Source organism: Mchenga conophoros, linkage group LG18 (assembly GCF_057382185.1).
Source record: "Mchenga conophoros isolate Kocher_MC1m ecotype Shallow Benthic linkage group LG18, M_conophoros_male_GT1.1, whole genome shotgun sequence".
In the NCBI taxonomy this organism is placed as follows: Eukaryota; Metazoa; Chordata; class Actinopteri; order Cichliformes; family Cichlidae; genus Mchenga; species Mchenga conophoros.
Genome location: NC_140543.1, coordinates 9491227 through 9512300, shown reverse-complemented (window position 1 = coordinate 9512300; position 21074 = coordinate 9491227). Strand labels below are relative to the sequence as shown.

General features: G+C 39.2%; 3 protein-coding genes across 3 annotated transcripts in view; 1 reads left to right on the top strand and 2 right to left on the bottom strand.

Annotated features, from left to right (window-relative positions):
* pip4p1a (phosphatidylinositol-4,5-bisphosphate 4-phosphatase 1a) overlaps positions 1-14528 on the bottom strand; it is a 28076-nt gene extending 13548 nt beyond the window's left edge. The window contains exons 1-4 of the mRNA XM_085254666.1: positions 14295-14528; positions 13219-13412; positions 3523-3629; positions 1027-1132 (exon numbers count right to left, since the gene is read on the bottom strand). Of these exons, the coding sequence (XP_085110792.1) occupies positions 1027-1132; positions 3523-3629; positions 13219-13412; positions 14295-14412 (525 nt within the window). The 5' untranslated portion in view covers positions 14413-14528. The remainder of the gene's footprint in view (positions 1-1026; positions 1133-3522; positions 3630-13218; positions 13413-14294) is intronic.
* Positions 14529-15676: 1148 nt separating this feature from the next.
* On the bottom strand, positions 15677-19271 carry dnaaf6 (dynein axonemal assembly factor 6). Its single transcript, XM_085253194.1, has 7 exons — positions 19023-19271; positions 18795-18922; positions 18369-18435; positions 18170-18275; positions 17858-17954; positions 16237-16322; positions 15677-15996 (listed from the first exon to the last, which is right to left on the bottom strand). The coding sequence occupies exons 2-7, from the start codon at positions 18888-18890 to the stop codon at positions 15870-15872; spliced, it is 579 nt and encodes a 192-aa protein (XP_085109320.1). The 5' UTR covers positions 18891-18922; positions 19023-19271; the 3' UTR covers positions 15677-15869.
* An 880-nt stretch (positions 19272-20151) lies between these two features.
* LOC146553196 (MICOS complex subunit MIC26-like) lies at positions 20152-21068 on the top strand. Its single transcript, XM_085253193.1, has one exon. It carries the CDS (start codon positions 20203-20205, stop codon positions 20809-20811), a length of 609 nt encoding a protein of 202 aa, XP_085109319.1. The 5' UTR covers positions 20152-20202; the 3' UTR covers positions 20812-21068.
* The last annotated feature ends 6 nt before the right edge of the window (positions 21069-21074 follow it).

The following is a 21074-nucleotide window of genomic DNA, read 5'->3' as shown; positions in this document are numbered from 1 at the left end:
GTACTGGTTTTATATTTCTTTGCACAAAGGATTAGATTTCCCTTTCAATCCTAATCCAAACTACTTATTGAAATAGTAGTATAACATTTTAAGAAATTAGTGAGGTTTAGTTAAAGAAGAAAAGATCAAGCCCTTCTCAAAAAGGAGTCATCTTGGCACCAACTTCAGGCTGTTAGTTTGTGGTAATACAACTATATATTACTGGACATCTTACTGGACACTAAGGAGTGCCAATACATCTTTCTCTGGCACGTATACTAGAGACTCGAACAAAATTCAGGATAATTCGTGTCGTCTTTCATATAGAAAACCTAAATAAAAACCTGTAACTACAGAAATCTACCACTGCACAGCTGAAGGTGAACCTCTACTGAGCTTAGGCGCCAGTAAAAGAAGGCTGTGTTCCTTTAATGTTTCTAATATAAGTGTGCCTTCATACATAGATGTGCTTTCATATACATCTATGTATGAAGGCACACTGTGGTTTTACAGGTGGTTAAACCTCTTCTAAGGTTGGACCTGTGACATAGATTAACCTTGTCTATTTAGTCAAGCTCTCCATTGAATTAAAATAAAGGTCTAAGCTTAATTCAGGTCTTGAAGATACTGGGAGATGGGCATCGTTACCTTGAACCTTAAGTCAACTTAAATAAGCCTAATCCACAGCTGATTCGGCATTATACCTGACAGACACGTTTGAACCCACCATCATTTAAATCAGTAATTCTCAAACATTTTCTGGCATACACCATTTAAGGAGGTTTATTCCCACACCCCAGAGATTTTTAAATAAAAAAAAAGAAAAATTATTCAAGTTGACTTTTAAACCCTACCCATATATTAATTCGATTCTGCTTTACTTCCCTCACAGTTTGAGAACCACTGCTTTAATCTAAATGAGCAAATTCCCCAAAACCTTGAAGGCAGAGCTTTTTATGATTTGAAATCCTGTGGTTATTTCCCCTAAAGCTTCTCATTTATTCGAATTAAATAGATGTTTTTTTTAAAAAAGCAAAGAGCTGGTACCAGGAAGGTGTTGCTGCAGTGTCCACAGGAGACGCGGGCTCCAGCTGGCTGGGGATCAGGACTGGCCGGACCAGGGTGAACCGGGCCCAGATTTATTATCCTCTTACTGGAAGGAGACAGACAGACACACAACGTCAGCATTCGCACCAGAAGCGACTCGAGATATTATTCAGTGCAAGTGCTAGCTAATAATGCAAGCTGATGCTGGGAGCAGTCGTCTCAAGGGCTGACTGCAGCCTCATGAAATTCATCAGCATTCACTCCTCTCATTACTACACACACTGCTTTCCTACAATCAGCTTTCTCACATGGCTACAGTAGCTCAGAATCACTGATCAGGCCGCGGGGCTGAGATGTGTCTGGTTTAGTCAGCATGTCTGGTTTGAATGCAAAATAGTAATACTGGAGGTAAACTCTTAAAAGTAATTTACTGCAGGAAGAGTGGCCAAAGAGGAATGTGCATACACAACATATTTTATTACTACTTGAGGTTAATGGATGTCTTTTGCTAAACTGTAATACAATAAACTATGACATATGAACAGTTCATTCAGTACAATTCAGTTTTGTTTATTTATTATTCACAACCTTAATAATATAATATTAGAAACTCCAACAATCGAACAACTCCTACAAGGGAGCACTTGGCAACAGCGGGAAGGAAAAACTCTCTTTTAATAGGATGAAACTTCCAAGACTCAAGGAGGGGCAGCAATCCACTGCATCCGGTTGAGTAGTGAGAGAAAAAGTGCCAAGAAAGGCAGGACAAATGGCAAACTACAGCAGAGAGGGCCAGAGTTTAATAATTGTTCATGATTACATATAGCAGTGATATAAACACACTACTGTGAAAAGAGATGAATGAAGAAGATCCGCTCAATCTATCATAGGAAGACCCCCAGCAGCCTAACTAAGGGAGGATTCAGGGTCCAGTCCTAACTATAAGCTTTATCAGAAAGGAAAGTTTTAAGCCTAATCTTAACAGTAGAGAAAGTCTCTGTCTCCCAAACAGAAAACTGGGAGTTGTTTCCATAGTAGAGGGGAATGATAACCGAAGGCTCTGCCTCACATTCTACTTTTGAAAACTATAAGAGCCACAAGTAAGCCTGCAGTCTGAGAGCGAAGTGCTCCATTAGAATAATATTCAACAATGAGGTCTTTAGGATAAGATGGGGACTGAATATTTAAGACTGTGTATGTGAGGAGAAGAATTTTAGATTCTGGATTTAACAGGGAGCCAAACAGAATATGGTGGAAATAACAATCGCAAAATATTAATGTCAAATTGTGTTGTTTCTCCTGCCAATACATTTACATTTTGTATGCCATTGTTAAATATGCAACATATTCTCATTCTGATGAGGTCAGGTAGGATATTTACTCGTTGTTTAAAATGTATACAACAATCTCAAATGAAATTAATGGCTATAGAATTACTGATGTCAGAAATATTTGTCTTCAGCTGCCACGCCAGATAATGCAAGCCTTTTTATCCCTGAGCCTCACTTCATGATCTGCATTTACAACGACACATTAACTCTGAGTTTCACATCTTTATGACAACACATTTTGTAACAGTCAGTTGATGCTTGTTTACATAGCAGCATAAATCTAAAAATTAAAAAAGAAAAAAAAACATCTAAAAATGTTGCTCTTGCACATTTTATGCCTTGGGCATAAACAGAAATCTTTTCTGTTACAAATTACACATGGCAGCTGCAACATAATGTTGAGACGACATGCAAAAGCTGTGCATCTCCAGTGACTGACATCAGCCATCTGCTTCTTACTATAACAGTCCCATACTATGAAAAAAGTCCCCTCTTTATGTGTTTAGGTAATTTCCTGTCAAGAGAGAACCAACTGGATCTGAACTTTCAGCAACCTTTAAAAAGAAAAAAATATAAAAGACATATCCCAAAAGTTACATTTTCATAAAACTAACTTTTCCAGTTAACTTTGCCCTTCTTTGTTCTGAAGAGGCTGCTGTGCTCATTATGCCCTCTGAGATTATAATATGAAGGAATTTGCTAAGTGTTCATTTGGTTGGTAGCTGCTCCGCAGGAATTCGGTGCATAATTAAAAGCAGATAGATGCTGAATGAATATTGTGATTTTTTTTCTTTGCTGCGAGGTTCAGAATAACAATTAAATCTCAACATAACCCCCACATCTCCAAATACACATTTAAGAAAAAAAAATACACATAATGCATCCACTGTATCATCCACACCTCTCATAATTCTAATGACATGCAGAAGTGAAACTCACGATGCAGTTGTTCTAATTAGGCTGTTATTTCCTCATCCGGCTGGCTGAGCACTGCATGTAAACTGTGCTGGGAGCATAGCCTTAATTGAGGGACTGCTGCTCCCATTGCACCTTGTTTCCTCTGCTTCACTTCTCTCTCGCAGAGAGATGCAGTGTTATTGCAGTCTCACAGTGGCGTGCACACACACACACACACATTCACAGACATACACAAATAACTTCTCACCAATATGGTCGGGGACAGGCAATCCTCTGGGAAGTGACTTTGCAGATGAGCAGACAGTTGCAGGGGCATCGCACGTACTTCTTTCCTGCTGGGGCATTCTTAATGGGCTGCAGAGGGAGACAGAAACACACAGGAGGGAGAGATAAGACCGCAGAACAACACATTCGAATAGGAATAGATAACAAGCCAATTATTCATGATGGACGAGAATTAACCAATACTACACGAGGGAGAGGAGTATGCCAGAAGATATTGGCGTGAGTGTACAGAAGCTGCAGGTTAAGGAAGATAGTTGTGATTTATTATGGGAAACTGTTTAAAAGACTAATAAAGAGTGCAGTCAACAGACAACTAACCAAATGAACATCTATGGGAGATTTTGGACTGATGTTTAAAGCCTTGTCCACATATAAAAACAATTCAGGGTCTATCGCTTTGTACCTGGTTGTAAGTGGACATAGATGGCGGTGACTGTCATAGTAAAACCACTATACAGGTGGTGTAATAATCACATTTGAATTTCAATTACAATTTCAGCTTCTGCTGACAACTAAAACAAGATAAAGTTTTGCAATAATGGAGTTTGCTTTTGCTTGTGCCCCTCCATAAATGTTTAAATTCACTCTCTGCCAGACTGTGGCAGGTCTAGTTACGCTCAAGCTTATTTATTTAAAGCTATTCAGTAAGAAAAAAATTATTATTATTATTTTTTAATTTTTAAGGTTTAAAAAGTCTATATTTTTACCCCCCAAGCATGTAATCGTGTCAAATAACCACAATCTTTTTTGGGTGTTGTTGTTGTTCATCCATCTCTACAGTCTTGTACAACCTATAGAATATTTCTCAATGAATCAAGAAGTGCTGAAGTCCGTGCTGAAATCAGTTAACAGTGTTAAGGATGCACTGATATATTGGCTGACCATTAGCATCATCAGGCTTTGAGCTTGGATGACAACCACTGGCCAACAATGAAAGTGGGCAGTGTTTATTTGTTGTGTAAGGGCCAAAAGCACAAGCTATATAAACGATATTACTCAATTTCGATTCAGTTTTATTAATATCGCGCCAAATCACAACTTCTTTTAGCAACCTGAAGCGTTGCCCCCTGGTGGTCTGGTAAAAGAAGGCAGGCATAACATATTTCCCATTTACATTCACTTCATGTTCCTAGACGCCACATCATTTCCATACTTTAAACAGTCTATGGATATTCTGATAATAACAAAAGCAAAATCAACAGCTTTTCCAGTCAAGTTATTACTTGTAAGCAGGGAGGTGGGTTGCAACTAATTTTTTTGTTTCGTTTTTACCAGCCCAATGGTATGATGTAATGCACTTCTATTGCCAGATGGTGGTGCTAAAGTACCTAGAAGAACAAAAATGAACTGATATAATGCCTTTCTACTCCATTTAGCACTTAAAGCTAACTAGTCACCCAATCACACACGCACATATTCATAGAATGCTTTCTATCAATCTCACACACAAACATACCCACACACACTCCAATGGCTGTACTAGGGATCATTCGAAGTTCAGCATGCCCAAGGACACTTCAACATGCAGAGTGGAGGACTCAGAGATCGATCGACCTGTTCCAGTTGGTAGATGACCAACACTACCCCGTAAGCCAAAGCTGTGAGGAAAGGATGCTAATAATAATAAAGCGCATGTGGCGCAGTGAGATTAGGGACCGATTATTTTTTGAAGTCGTCAAATATCGGAGCGCAGCACACCATGACCCCATGTGCTGCTGCGTACACAGCAAATTAAAAAATAAAAATAAAACAGAATGCATGAAATGATTTTTGGTGGCTGTGGCGGGGCGTGGTCGGCGGTGCCGCTGCAGGGGAGGTGGACGCACCTGCAGGGCATCTGCCAGGTTAAAAGTGTGCTGGGTCCACTGTCGTTGTTGTTGTGTAGTTAGGCTGGCAGCTATAAAGCTGCAGCTGTGTTGTAACAGCAACTGAGTGATAAGTGTGAATAAAGATGCTGAAAAGCATGTTTGTGGAAATGTCATCGTCGGATCTGCCATGGTCCTCTCACAGTGGCCTTCATGTCTGCTCAAACAGCAATGTTTCATCAATTTCATAGCACACACTTGGAAAAAATAAAAATAAAACAGGGTCACTGCTTAACAGATGGGCAGCAGCCTGCTCAGCCTCCTAGTACTGAAGCCCAAGATGGTAAGTTTCAAAATAAGAGCAAGAGGGCTGTCAACTCGTCACTTGGGAGGAATAAAAAAAATAAATAAACAAATAAAAACAGAAAAATTCTAAAATGAGTTGCCAAATATATTTATTCAGCGATTAATATGCATAGGCAACCTGCCCAAGTGATGTTGGAAACACCACAATATTACACAACATCACCCAGAATGAAATAACATCCCGCGTGTCCATCGTGCTGCGTTCTCGCCACAGCGTCATTAAACCCCGGCTAACCAGATCAGAGTGTGCCTTGTTCGTTTCCAGATCCATTATCAATTCCGCTTACAATGCCCGGAGGAATGAAGTTCTTTTCTCCACTCAAGTGAAAACTAATATTAGGAGTGATCATTACACAGTGGATTAGCCAATTTTGTACAATTTTAAAGTTGCCGTGGTAAAATGATATTTCAGTCTTAATATTTATTTCCTACAAAAAAAAAAAAAAAAAACGTAATTAAATTCTCACTGTTACAATGATCCGTTTCGGTATAAGAGATTAAAAAAGGGTGAAGTTCGTGTTCCAGTTTAACTGTGTAATATTACAGTCGCAGAGGTTTCTATCATTCAGCCCATAAGATAATCTATCAGTTAAGCAAAATAATGAGCAGTTACAAGAAATTAACCTTGACCACAGTCTAAATATTGTCTTCGGTGAGACAACAACTCATCCAACGCTGCATGTGACAACTCCATATATAATCATTTCTTCCGCTCTATGAGCTATATCGCTGCTCCCAAGAGACTGCATCATGATTATAACCATTAACTGCGATAATAAACATTTTTTTAAATGCAAATCTGAGGCTGTAAAATAACAATTAATACTGCTTGCAATTACTGTTCCTGATTGCCATCCCACGCCTGCTGTCAAATTAAAACAGGAATGAGCAAAATTGCACATCAAAATCTTACTAATTCATGAGTCTAATTAAGGATAATAAACATCCCGCAAATTACACATATTTACTTAAAACAAATAACCGCTGTCTGACATCATCCTCTGCATATCTTTTGGATTTGAGCCAACCCCTGATGTATGTAATAAAGCACGTTTGCACTCTCAGATCGACATCAGTGTAAATGTTTTGCATGTTTCATGAGGTGGTGGAAAACAGGATATCCTCACACCTCTGACATATTTCTGCATATCTGCATATGTCGCCTCCATCTGTAAATTCCTCATTATGCCCATTGGTACATCTGGACACACTTCATATTTCTTCTTCCATGCGCACACAGATTTGCATGGCTAGTGAAGCACACTTGTGGAGCCCCATCAACCTGTGAATCTGGCAGCGATAACTGTACAAATTACACAGGGTGTTACCATCAGCACGACTGTCAAATTGACCCAATCATTGGGATCTTCTTCCACGGTCAAACCCGCGAGTTAAACTTGGTAATTAAAGTTGCAGCTGAGCATCTGTTTACTGCACACCTGACCAATCTTTAGCTGGTGGTAGCAAATGAAGAACTTCACTATATTATTGCCAAATTATTTGCGATACCTGTGTAATTACAACATTAGAATAATTAGACCGGCTTCTAAACAATGTCAAGCTTCGTTTAGAGCTATTAGTATTGTTTGCTGAGCCTTTCACAATGTTTGATTGTGTACCTCACCTCTATTTTCCCATCAGCATTCACTCCAAACAAGGCTGGAAACTAGAGCTCAACTATTATGGGTCATTTGAGGCCTCTGATGATTGCTGGAAGTAAAAATGATTGAGATTCATCAGCCATACTCTTCGTGTTTATACATTTTAGAGATGTTCCCGGCAACTAATTTACCAATTGTTTATTTTTGTAAAAAGTAATCACCTAGAATCTTACAGCCAAGTGTGTGTATTTAATAGCCATTTGTAGTCAGATTGTTCAATAATCATGCTGTTTAATTGACAGGTGTCGCTATATAACAGCACACAACACACAATATCAGATTAGCTAGCAGAGTTTGGTTAATATTAAAGGCGCCACATGCATGCATTAAATAAGAGAGTGAAAAGGCAATCTGTGTGGGCTTGTGGGGGAGGGTATCATAAGATTTTAAAACCAACAGGTAACTGCTATTGTGCACGATTAAAATAAGAATAATTATTTTAACCAACTAAATATCTGCTGATGACTAGCTAGGGCGGCAACTGTTAAACGACTAGTTGTGCATCTCCATAATACACACGCATACACATGTAGAAGGTTAAGTGATGAGGTTGCTGTTAATCAACACTCCAGCAATGCAATTCCCAAGCCAGTTTCCAACTTGTCATTAAGACACCACTAAAATCTGCTGTGAGCAAAAGAAGGTGACCAGGTGTCTTCCAGCATTTTTAATTGTTGTCCCACCATTCCATATACTGGGACTACGTCCAACATTTTTGAGTTTTTCTTATTTACTAAAGTCAACAATGAAGAGCAGACATTTACTCTAAAGCCTGCCTTTCATCCAAAGCGGTCCTCATGGGTCAAGGGCAGCTTTTGTTACTTATGCTATGCTCAACAGGGAAAATTTTATGTCAAGAGAATATGATGCAATGGACCACAAATAAAGGGAAATGCAAAAGTAAAGAGTGGAAAAATTACTTGAAGAGGATGAAGCTAGTAAAAAGCTTTTCCTATGTTTCTTCTTCTACATTACAAAAACATTGTGGTTTAAAAAAATGATATCCCAGTCTATGCAGTCCTACTGAAGTTCAGTTATGATTAGCAGAGGGAACAGCAGCTGAAATAACAGTTAAAACTTTTAAAAGTTATTGTACATAACTAGAGAGAGAGCTGTGAACGTTTTATTTATCATTAATCCCTCTATAATCTGTCCGTTTTTATTTTTAGCAACAGTATTGGTAATATGTATTATAAACAGTGGTGTTGCAATGCGCTCTGCTAAACAAACTGTAATGAAACCACTTATGATCAACTCCAAACCTCTTTTTTTGCCCCTTACATTCAGTTTAAAAGTTTGTCATACAGGATAACATATACACTGATAGCAATAGACTGATCGGCCGTCTAGGCAATTATTATCCCAATGGGCTCTATGAGACACTGGGCCTGCTGTGGAGGGCCACATGAATAAGTGGAACTCAATTCAATGTCAATTTTATTTATTTATTTATTTTTTAAATGGATGCGGCCCTGCTCTACTGGAACTAAGTGCTAATCAATAAATTATTTCTAATAATTTGCTAAATTTATGAGTATTAGAGACATATATCCTATAAACACCTACTGGATTGCTAATGTGAAACTGTACAAATCTGCAAGCAAGTCTCATCATGATTTGATTTTTCTTATTTCTTTTATTTTTGCCCCTTCATCTCCACAGTCATTTAGCCTTTGACCTAGAAATCAATCTCACTGTGTCATCCCGGATGACTCAATCCCTAACATGCAACTGCAGGACATAGAAGAAAGAAGAGGAGGCTTGACATAGGTAGCTATAACTGAAGATGTAGAGCTATATCGCATGCCAAAGTATATTTAACTTGCAATATATTAAACAGCTGTGACACACAACTTGAATAGCAGGGGTTACTTTCTGGTATTTCTGTTATTCACCAATGTTGTATGTGAAAAATAAAACAAAGATAAGTGAAACATTTACATTCTTGTCATGGTGCAATGACTTATTTGACAGCTGAGATGACACATTTGAAACAAAAAACATAAAAATATGCATAGCGGATTTCAGCTGAGTCATGTGATACTTAGCTGAATTCCCTCTAAAATAACATTTTGAAAGTGAGGATGTCACACGTTGTTTAAATGCTTTTTGCCTGACTTGCCCCTTCCTCCCCCCCTCGTATCGGACATCTTTCTCTGAGAGGCACCAAAGGAACCACTATACCCACTACATTGGTCACCTTGCATGCCACCAGTGGCTTAATAACAGTCACATCCATTTATGCTCATCATTATAGTACAGGTACCTGTTGCATTATTCACCTGAACAACAGGTGTTGCCACTCAGACAACACCTCCACATCAGTGCTGGTACAAGAGCAGAAATTCCAGTGTTTGGGGGTTTTTTGTGAATCTGACATTGCCATTTTATCATTAAAACGGCAATGTCATATGTTGCCGTTCGCCAGACACCGGACAGCAGGTATAATGGGACCCTAACACTTGAAGAGAGGAAGCGAGGAGAGAAATGAGTTCAAATGAGATTGCACTCTCCTGCCCAAAACAATCAAATTAAGTTTAGGACAAACTAGTTTGCACCAGATGAGCCCTGGAAAAGCAACTGTGTTTTCAAACCCTGAGACTACTCAGCTGATTTCCTGCAAATCTAACTTGACGCGTGGCGATTGGGAAACAAACAAACAAAAAAAAAAAGTATGATGTAATTTATAAATGTTTAATGGTGTGTGATTGCTATGCACAGTAGGCTGAAAAGTGTTTCATTACAGTATTTTCACAAGGATTATAGGAACCATTAGTGACCTCACAGCAAACTCTGGGGATTATCCAGAGTAATGAGGATGTTGATTCTGGAAAAAAAAATGCTTTTAAATTTTTTGATGGCTCTGAGCAAAAAAGGGGACGATTACATCCACCTTATATTAACATAAAGGGTGACAACACCAAATTTGGCAATGTGGTCACAACACATGTTTTGTAATTGTAGCTGGGCAGTATATCGCTTTATTTTAAAGACCGCAACATTATTTACATTTTGTCTTGCCCTATCTATCTATCTATCTATCTATCTATCTATCTATATATATACACATACACATATATACATACATACACATATATACACATGTGTGTGTTAGTCTGTACATTAAATGCATGGAACATATTGATAGGTTACCTATATTAAATGTATATAAACATACTTCTGACAGAAACATAAACTATTTATAACACTAACAGTTTACAAACTTATACAGCTGAACAGCATTCTGGGTAATGTTAGCCAGCCAGGTAGCATAACAGTCTATTAACAGCTGGGAGGAGCTCTGTTAATATATTCAAGACTGATGGAGGATGAAGGACTGTGTTTACAGTATTTCAGTTTAAAAAGTTAAAATATGAATTTTGCCTTGATTTCTGAACCTGATTGTTTCTGTGCTGGATTTTCACTCAGGGTACGGCTCAAACAGCCTCCAGACATATCTATAGTCATGTGATTCTAGGATCTCATGTTACTAAAGACTAGCAGGGGTTATTCCTGGAGACATAAATAATAACTCTAAATGGAGATTCCTTCACAGCTCTTCTGTAGAAACATTAATGCTAAAGACCCATGTGCTGATTTTGTTTAGAAACAGCTGAAAAAATAAAGCGGGATTACTGCTCTCATGCCCCTCTGAAACTCTCTTTGGCCTTGCAGTAGTGGTGCATGAGTCTTTTGGGTGTCACGTGGGCTTAAATGCTAACCGTTTACATCTCATAAGATATGGATATAGGAATGTTTGACTAGTGAAGGTCGGAACTAGGGCTGGGCGATATGACCCAAAATTCATATCTCGATATTTTTTAGCTGGATGGCGATATAAGATATATATCTCGATTTTTTTTTTTAAGCCATAAAGTAAGAACAAAAAGAGAGTTCTTAGTCAAAGCTGTGTCCCAGATGTCACACAGGCACTTTTATTAACATACAGCACAGATTTACATGAAAAATTACTCAAAATTAAATTATGAGCATTCATTAAATAATCATGCTCCATAAATAAAAGAAAACAAGGTTGTTTTTGTGCTAAACAAAGAGCTCACAATTGTGCAGTCAAAATATAAACTAAAAGACGCTGAGCGTAATAACAAAGACAGATTTCACAGCTGCTCTGTTCCCAAGTTTTACTGTGTGACTGACAGCCTGGAGTTTGAAATCCGCTTCATAACCACGTCTCTTACAGGTGCCATTTATGGTCCTTATACACACACAGTACGGTAATATTACGTTGATGCACAGTACGTATCACTCCGCGAAGCTCCTCGGTAGCCGTAATGCGCCGACAATCTATCAAGCGGTGCAGCTCCGTAGCTGACCAAAGTCGTACTCAAACATTTTGACAGATTGCTGAGCGCCGTGTACCACATAAAATCGGTTCGCGGCCATCAAGCACAACCAGAATTCATACATAAGGCGCGCTATCAACTTTTGAGAGAATGAAAGGATTTTAGGGTTAGCGCTGTTAGCTCGTTAGCGCGGTTAGCTCGTTAGCATGTTTAGCTCGTTAGCACGTTGACGCCGTCCAGCCCCACGCATGGGGCGATGCGCAGTAACTCGTTAACGGAGATTTGCCGTGTCCGTCTTGTCGCTGCCTGCACGTGAAGCGATGGGGGAGGAGGGAGAGTTGTCTTCAGTGAAGGCGAGGCGGAGTAACGTTGCGTAGAGACAAAAGTGGACGAAAGAGAGGCAAACTTGCGGCTCCACAACTATAATTATAACGTAACATAGACTATATCGATATAAAGGATATTGTCACATCTTATATCTCGTATAAAAATATATCGATATGTTTTAAAAACTCGATATATCGCCCAGCTCTAGTCGGAACTGTCACAACTGTGTTATAACAAATGAACTGAAAAGCAGAACAGACACCCTGCTGAAGACTGGCATTATATCCCTGTGTTGTACATTTAACGTTTGTTAACAGAGCTTAAGAGCGGATTATTTACCGTTTTGGTCGTGTGGTTTCATTTTAATTATGTTTTCTTTCTTTTTAAGTGTTTTATACTTTATATACTCCTGGAGGAGAATGGGCCACTGTAAGCCTATATAAAGGCTCAGTTACACCAATATATTAATAATACTACAACTACAACTTCTAATAATACGGAGATGTACTATTGAACCTCTATAATCTTAAAAATACCACAAAACAAAAATTTTGCTCATACCTTCCCTACATCACACATTGGTTTGCGCATTAACATACTGGAGGCTCTGGTGTGAAGGTGCTCAGTACCTAAAGATACTGCACACACAGTAGCTCCTTGTAAGTCACAAGGTATTTACGCTCTACTCATAATACTCAAAACGTTTTTCTAATTTTACAAAATGAACCTCACGTTATACTAAATAAGACGTGTTCTTTTCTATGTTCTTCTGTTGTCCTAAATCTTTTTTATGTGTTAAAACAGTTTATAGTAACAATTCAATTACAAACAGCTAGATGCTGGGCTAGTACAGGAATAGTTGTAATTTGTGCTAAAAAAAAAAAAAAAAAAAGAAAAAAACATAAAACAAACAAAACAAAATACAATCCCTCATTTTCAGAACCAAAAATGGGGGGGGGGGGGGGAAAGCCAACTTAATTCATGTTGAAATTGTTTGATTCATACTGGGGTTCACCTTTTTCCATCTGGACAAAGGTCTATGGTCGCAAAATGTAAAACAAATATCTTTGTTTCTGCAGCCATCATTCAGATCAACAAATTGTATCTTCTATTCCTTTGAGCTGACATAATGTAACCTGAAGTAGCCAACGGGCTTTACACCTGGGTCTACAGATTCCTCTGGAAACCAACCTACCGTAGCTTCATTGCAAACCCCACACTTCACCACGTGCTGGTGAATCTTGCCCTCCACAGAGATGAGGCTCTGACACACCCTGCAGCTGATAACAGGGGCACTGCCACTCTCTGGTGAGGTGAGAGGGGAATAGGGCGGAGGGTCCTCCCCTAGGAGCACCGATGGCTGCGTGGGGCTGGGGAATGGAGGGAAACCTGAAGGCAAGGGGAAAAATACAACAGTAGTAAGGACTAGTGAAGGGACACAGTCATAAGAGTTGTGCAGTGAGCTGGAAAAAGCCTCAATTCCCATGACAAATACCCTGTTATGATAAACAAGATAATAAGATTTGGTCTGGAGTTCAGCAGAAAGGAGCTTTAGAAGAAAAACACTCCTGGAATGCTGAGCGGGCTGAGCTTTAACAAATGAGGCTGGGTATTTGTGAAAGACATTTGTGAAAGGTATTTGTGAAAGCCATTTACTCACAGTGTGTGAGTAAATGGCTCAGTTCCATCTAGAAGTCATATGCAGCATGCAGCCCATGTTTCTCAGTTGATCTATTCAGGCACATTTGTCCCTTTCTAGGTGAACGATCATTGGTCGTCGCTCTCCTTTGCAGAATCCCTCGGCAGCCTCCATAATGGCTTTCTCACATGCCAATCAAATCAGGTGTTTCTCGTATGCTAGCTAGCTTAGAGAAACAGTTATCTAGCTTGTGAAGAAAATCGGCTCTCTTAAACTGCCAAATTATATGCACTAATTTGTGTTAAACCCGTAAATGAAATATAATTTGATAATAACGTTACCGAGCTGCATGACTGAGGCTTTGCGGATGGTTTGCCGGTGCTAAGCAGCGCTAGCTGTCAAGCTAGGTTAGCCAGTGAGCACAGCGTTGATTCCCTCCTGTGCTTTCTTCCATTATTTTAAAACTATCGGTTTTATTCAAACAGTAAATGCTTTGTAGCTTTACACCACATACTGACCAAACACAATCACACTAGGGTGACCCCTTCTTGTTGTGATGGCTGAGCTAGAAGAAGAGGCTAATAAAAGCTAAGCTAACTGAGGGTGGAGGAGAGAGCACCATGGATACTCACTCGGTGGTTTGTTGGGCACACCGTACGGTCCCGCACCGGGGGACAACCCGCCGTTACCGCTGCCGAGAGCACCATCGCCCAGATCTGATAATAACGGGGACCTCTCGCCGTCCGCCATACCGAGAGCGAGGCGTGGGGATTAGGGGGGGAGAAAGCGGAGAGAGATTGCAGACCGATACGGTGTTGTATTGTTGTGTCGGAAATGCAGGCGTCACATGATCACACCACCACCACTACGACCGCTGCTGCGGTAACGATGCCCGGGGGTGTGGCACTGCTCACCGGGGGGTGCTACGAGTTGCGAATGTAGGAAAGTTACATTGGAATTATTTGTGAATTATTTACCCCCAGTATTCGATGCACCAGTATAACAAACGCAGGTAGCTAGTTTTTCTCTCCAGTCATCAATGGAAAATTACTAAAATACTCTACTTAGATACTTTTCTTTGATCATGGTAAAAATTAAACAGTCCTTCAGACACTTGACTTGAAATGAGGAGAATGAATGAACAATTAATAGTTAAAGTTTAAGCCTGCATGATGAAAACTGTCTATGTGTCTTTCTATATAAGTTGTTATTAGCAGTAATATTACTTGCAGTAATATTAGAAATAGTAGTGGTGGCGCTGGTAGTAGTAGTATGATTGATTGTTTCCAAAACGAGAACAAGTATAAAGATGATAAGAGTTAGTATGTAATTCAGTAAATGCAGCATCTCCATTAAGTTTTGTGTGAATATAAAAGTATTTTTTTAAAATGAAGGCTGAGCAATTTTCTTGTATATCATCTTCAGGCAGCACTGAGCTCTGGGTACTCCTGTATGGAGTTTGCATGTTCAAAACTCTCCCCACAGCCCAAAGACATTAATGAGGAAAGATTGACTGGTAATTCTAAATTCTCCTAGGTGGGACTGTGACCGTGAATCTTTTTTCGGTCACTATATATTAGCCCTGCTGGGATAGGCTCCAGTCCAGTGAAAAGTTGTATAAAATGGCTTCAAAAGACCCGAATTCAAAGATTAATTAAGCTGTGTACCAAATTAAGATGTGTACACCATGAAAGTCAGTAATAACAGCTACATTAAGTTGTTGTACTGCAATATACACTATGAATGGTAAATGTTATGCAGATAAAAGATTGTTTAAAAATAGACAGTTCCAGGTATCATGTTCAGTGTTCCTCAAAATAAGGGTTTCCCCAACCTTACACACAGTACGCTTGCATAATGGTGAGCAAAGGCTGAATACATCTGTACATATTGTATGTTTTTTGTTTATTTTTATCAAATTTGCAAAAAAATTTAAAGTAAATTTTTTCATGTCATTGTAGGGTATTGGGTGTAGAAATTTGAAGTGAAAAATGAAAATAATCCATTTTGGAGTCAAGTATTTATTAGAAATCCACAATTTAACAGTCATAGAGGCTGTGATGGCACAAGCAATAGCTTAAACTCACAAAATTCATGAAGAAATTCATAGCAGAGTTTTTGCTGATTATTTTCCAATTCCTTTCTGGTTTTAATGCTTAATGTGTCAGTTTGTATAATGTTATTTGCTGCTAAATCATCCTTTTTCATTACATATTGATGAAGTCCATAGGACGCTTCATTAGTAGAGTCACCTCCAGTTCCTCCCTCTCACTGAAGAACTGGGCCTTGCTCTCATTTTTGTGGACCGGATCGGGGAGATGGAGCCCCAGTTTGCTGAAAACAGATGGAAAGGCAGGTTAAAAAAAAAAACAAGTAGCACTGAGGGGGGGATGATATATGTCTAACACTGAAAGACATTAAGAGTTGTGTGATAAAGCAATCAAAGCTCAGATCTTGGCATGCACCTCTGATTAAAAGGAAATATCTGAAACAGGGCGCTTCTGGCCTTAAATGTTGCCTCTAAGTCTTCAGGGAATTAAAAATGAAAGCAAACATTTTCAAAGGATCTCTTACTATTTCGGCGTCCGTAGATCAAGGAACTTTTCTTTCACATCCAGTACCACCTCTTTTGCTTTAGTGTCTGGTAGTTTGATTTTTACCTACAAGTGAGGGAAAAGTTAGCATTGTTATTATTCTACACTGTTCACATTAATATATATATATATGTATCATTTTTATTTTAAAAACATTTCCCCTTTTTTATTCTTCAATTGTAATGCAAGATTAGGTTTTTAAAAATACTTTCCTCCTTCCAGTATATGTGATGCTGGGTTTTTTAGATTGTTAGTTGTTTCCTACTTTGAATATTACTTCTACTTCTACTTCCACTTTTTAAAGGTTAACACACATTACATGTGAAACATCCCAGTTTGAGATCCTGAAACAGCTAGTGTACTACAGTGTTGATTTCAAAGCCGGATAAATGGTTGCATCATGAAGGGCATCCAGCATAAAATGTGTGCCAAATCAAATATGCGGATCTGCTGTGGAGATCCTTCCAGTAGGTGAAAGTACCTAAATAGCTGCTGTAACTATTGTGCCATATCGGTGATTATTCCAGAATCAAGCATCTTACTATGACCAATCTAAAAGAGTGAATGCACGTAATCTCAATATTTATAAGTGTTTTAACACAAACTATTTTAAATACACACTCCAAATATTATTTATTGGAAATCTTTTTACATATGTTTTAATGCATGCTCAATAATACAGGTGAGGAAATCCCAGAAAGTTGATTCTTTTCATTTGGATTTCAGTAGGAGAAACACTACATCACCCATCCAAGTGACTTTGTCAGTCTCAGCTAAATGCAGGTTTCCCCAACCTTACACACAGTATGCTTGCATAATGACTGAAACTAGCAGCATTGCTTAACAAAGAGCCAGAAGGTCTGTGGTTATGACAATGCGTGTTCTGATCATGAAAGCAATAGTGCTTTCTCTCATTATGCAACTGTATTGTTTATAAGTTTGGGGAAACCTGCTGTCAGCTGAGACTGAAGGAGTAACCCGGTGAAATGTTTCTCCCACTGAAATCTAGATGAACAAAATCAGCTTTATAAATCTATAAACAAGACTTTTGTTTAGATTTTGTTTAGAAGATTGGAAGTTAAAGACAATGAAAAAACACCCTGATCTATGATGTCTTCTTTGTAATTTGTTGCTGATCGAAGTATTGTAAGTCAGTTCATCTGTATTTTGGAGTGAAAATGATACAAACATACTAAAACACACAATTCCCTTAAATATACATAACATTTCATATTTACACAAAGTAACAGACAAAGGCAATCTTAGCAATTTGAGAACATTTTGAAGTATCTGTCAGAGATCAGGTGAACAGTAGAGGAAAGATAAACACTATTAGAAGCATTTAAATATTTTTTACATATATAGAGCCTGGTCACTATAGCGTTAACCTGTCTCACCTGTGCTCCTGAACATTTTTAGACTGTTCCTTTCTAAAGTCTAAAACTAACTACGTCTTCAACAGAATTATCTGAAGCCAGCCAACATTTAACAGGAGATTCATGCCTTGCTGCTCTTGATCACAACCTTGTGCATTTCATTTTAGTATCAAAAAAGTGCACTGAGTGAAGTGTTAAGAAATCTTGTGACACTTGGTAAGTTACCAGCATGGCTTCACAACACATGGAGGATGGATCCTTTCTGCTTAATCCCAAGAAGAGATCCTCTGTTCCTACACTCTGCTTCAGGATTATTTCATACCTGCACACAGAGGTTATAAATGAAGCAGACACACTAAAACCAAACACAACAAATATCACATTACCAGACATTTAAAGGAGATTAAACTCAGAAACAGACAGTGTTTGAGAAAGTATGAGGACTCTTTTGAACCTTTAAATATCCGCTTTTCATAATGTTTGATGCTTTTTTACATCCACTGTTGGTGTGTGTCTCTTTCTGCATTGCAGTCTTACTCAGGTTGTGGCCTTGGGTCAGTCAGATCATCATACTGTGAGCCTTCGGCCACTTCTTCTTCACACCAGATATCTTTGCTGTTCTTCTTCGTGTTTGCGGTTGACACTAATTAAACAGTCACATAAAGAGAGAAAGACAAATGCAGAAACAGTATGCTTGAATAGATACTTTTTTAGAGTGCTTATAATTGAAAAATACCTTGTTTTTCGTTTTTGGGTAGGGGGCCAATATGTCCGGGACCCAAACGTGCATATGCTTTCACATCCTGTGAACATAAACTAATATTAGTGTGGGGAGAGACTTGGCTTAATGGTTGCTGTAGTTGAAATACAATGATACATATTCTGTCCACTTCGTTTTACTCCATATTCTCCCATTGGTCCTCCCTGCCCACACCTGCAGACTAATAAACTTTACACCATTTTTCTAAATACCCTAAAATTTATATTTTTATTGAAAAATTATTTTTAAAGGTTCATTTTGCTAGTGTTGATTGATTATCCTTCCTATATACATAGGATTAAAATGTTGCTTTTTGAAAAATGTAAAGAGACTACAATTTCTGAGGAATATACTAAAGGCTAGTGTTAGCAGGGTTTTAACATGAACGCATGTAGATCTTACTTTACACTCATCTTCCTCTTCTTCATCCTGCTGACTGGACAACAAGGCAGACAGAGCCCGGAGGCTCTTTGCGGAAGATACCCCAAGACAATCCATTCAGAAAAAACTAATAAACAAAATAAAAAGCGCTGCGGACACAAACGAGGAGAAGAAAGCTGCTAAACTATAAGTAACTATGACAAAACAATTATTTTAATTGGTGCTAGTATACTAATTTTAGCAGCTCACGTTTGGATTGTTGACGCTTTCTGTTTCCCTGGAGACGCCAGGCTTTCCCGCTGCCATGGCAACCAGTGACGTCGAACAAATTACGTGGCCAGAGTCACGGTTACGCAGATCGCCGTGAGCTAAGAAGCCTTGCCAGGGAATTTCTAATATCACGATCTCCTCTTGCTCTCTTTTTTTTTATTGCAGCTTTGAGAATAATGCATACTGTACTGTATACGAGAAAAACTAGGCACTGAGAAAACAAACAACAAAGAAACAAAGACTTATTTTAGCACAGAGTTGTATAAGAATGAACGACTGCTTCATTAATGTAATGTCCCACTGACTATTTAAATTTAACTGAAAGTTAATTCACGTAATGGTTTAAAATAGGTGTCATATTTATGCCTGAATGGGTTAGCAAGATGGCTGCTGGGTGACTTTTATAGGACGCTGTTACAGGCTAAATGCTTTATGCACTGTAAACAGCTTTGCTTTAGATTAGTCCGGCAAAAGTGCAGTCTAAATATCAGTGGTGTATCTAAGATTGTAAATAAAAGAAAGAATGACTATAAGTTGTTAAAACTGTTTAAAAAGAAGGTGATGTAAGTACTAATAATTTCATCCAATTTAGCCTACCTCAGGTAGCAGACCTTGCCTTAGCTTTGACTTTTACGTGGAATATTTGAGTATCATATTATGAGGGCAGTGGATCAGAACAGCAGATATCCCAGTTAAGCACAGAGGACTTTATTGTAGACTACTAAAATAAAGCAGCTTGCTTAAGTCCTCATTCTAACTTCCTATTTTAAAGTTGTCATTAAAAATATAGTTCTTACAGTGTATTTAGTTTACCCATACCTTCACAATCTACCTTTAACAAGTAGGTTATTCCTTTTTTGCAACTTTATTGATAACGAACCCATTCAAACATATGCATGACAGGCAGTCAATTTATGGTGAAACTTTTTTAAACTGCATATCTTTGGAGTTCCATATGAAGCACGGTTTGGAGATGTGGGCACAGACATCATTACTATCTGTAAAGAAAGCCTTGTCCTCACTGATATACTTTATTCCTCCTGCCACTGTTGGCGCGCTTTCAAGCGTAGTAAAAGCGTTTGGGTGAGAATCAGAGAGGCGGGGCTATCTGCCTTGTCCCTCCGTGAATACCGTAGTGAATGCATGGCCCGCGGGGATCATGTTGAAGGTGACAGGTAGTGCCATGCCGGGAGCCCTGCGATTTTCACCGTTCACCGTGTTTGCTGCTGCCGGTGACGGCGAGAAGGAACCAGCGGTGGCTCCGTTAAACGTGGACGAACTGTCTCTGTACACCGCTCCCCCGGAGAAGTTTCAGTACGTGGAGCCTAAAGCCGGGCAGCTGGAGGAGCGAGTCGCCACCCTCAGGAAGTTATCGGAGCCGTACACTGCTTGGTGTCAGGTCACCTATGAGAAAATTAAACCCAAAGTTCAGGGGGTCTTCCAGTTTGGGAACGACGCATACGCCTATGTGAAGAACCCCCCGAAGGACTTCTACCCCCGGGCGGGAATCATCGGCTTTACCGGAGTCCTCGGGCTGGTTCTTGCCAGAGGTTCCAGGATTAAGAAACTCATCTACCCGACCACTCTCATGACCCTGAGCGCCTCTCTCTACTACCCGGAGCAAGCAGCGTCCATCGCAAAGTCAACCGGAGACTCCGTGTACGACTTGGCCGTGCAGAGCTACGCAGCGGCGGAGAAGATCCTAAACCCCCAGAGCAAAGCTGAGAAGGTCAATAAACCCGAAAAGAGCAGCGACTCCGAGACCTAACAGTGACGACCCCGGCGTGACTGCAATAACCGAGCAGTAGCCAATCACACAGCAGCTTTATCCCGATACTGTAAACTGAGCGCTTTCTAGACAGTGTGACTTTTTCATGCCTACACTTTGCACTAAGCTTCACATGAAACTCAGGCCAGGCAAAGGGAAGGGGGGATTTGCAACTTGAATGACTCCCTTCCGATTTGAATGTGTATTTATGTAGAGATAAAGCAGTGTCTTACATTAAAGTTGCTTTACCGCCTTGATTCTGT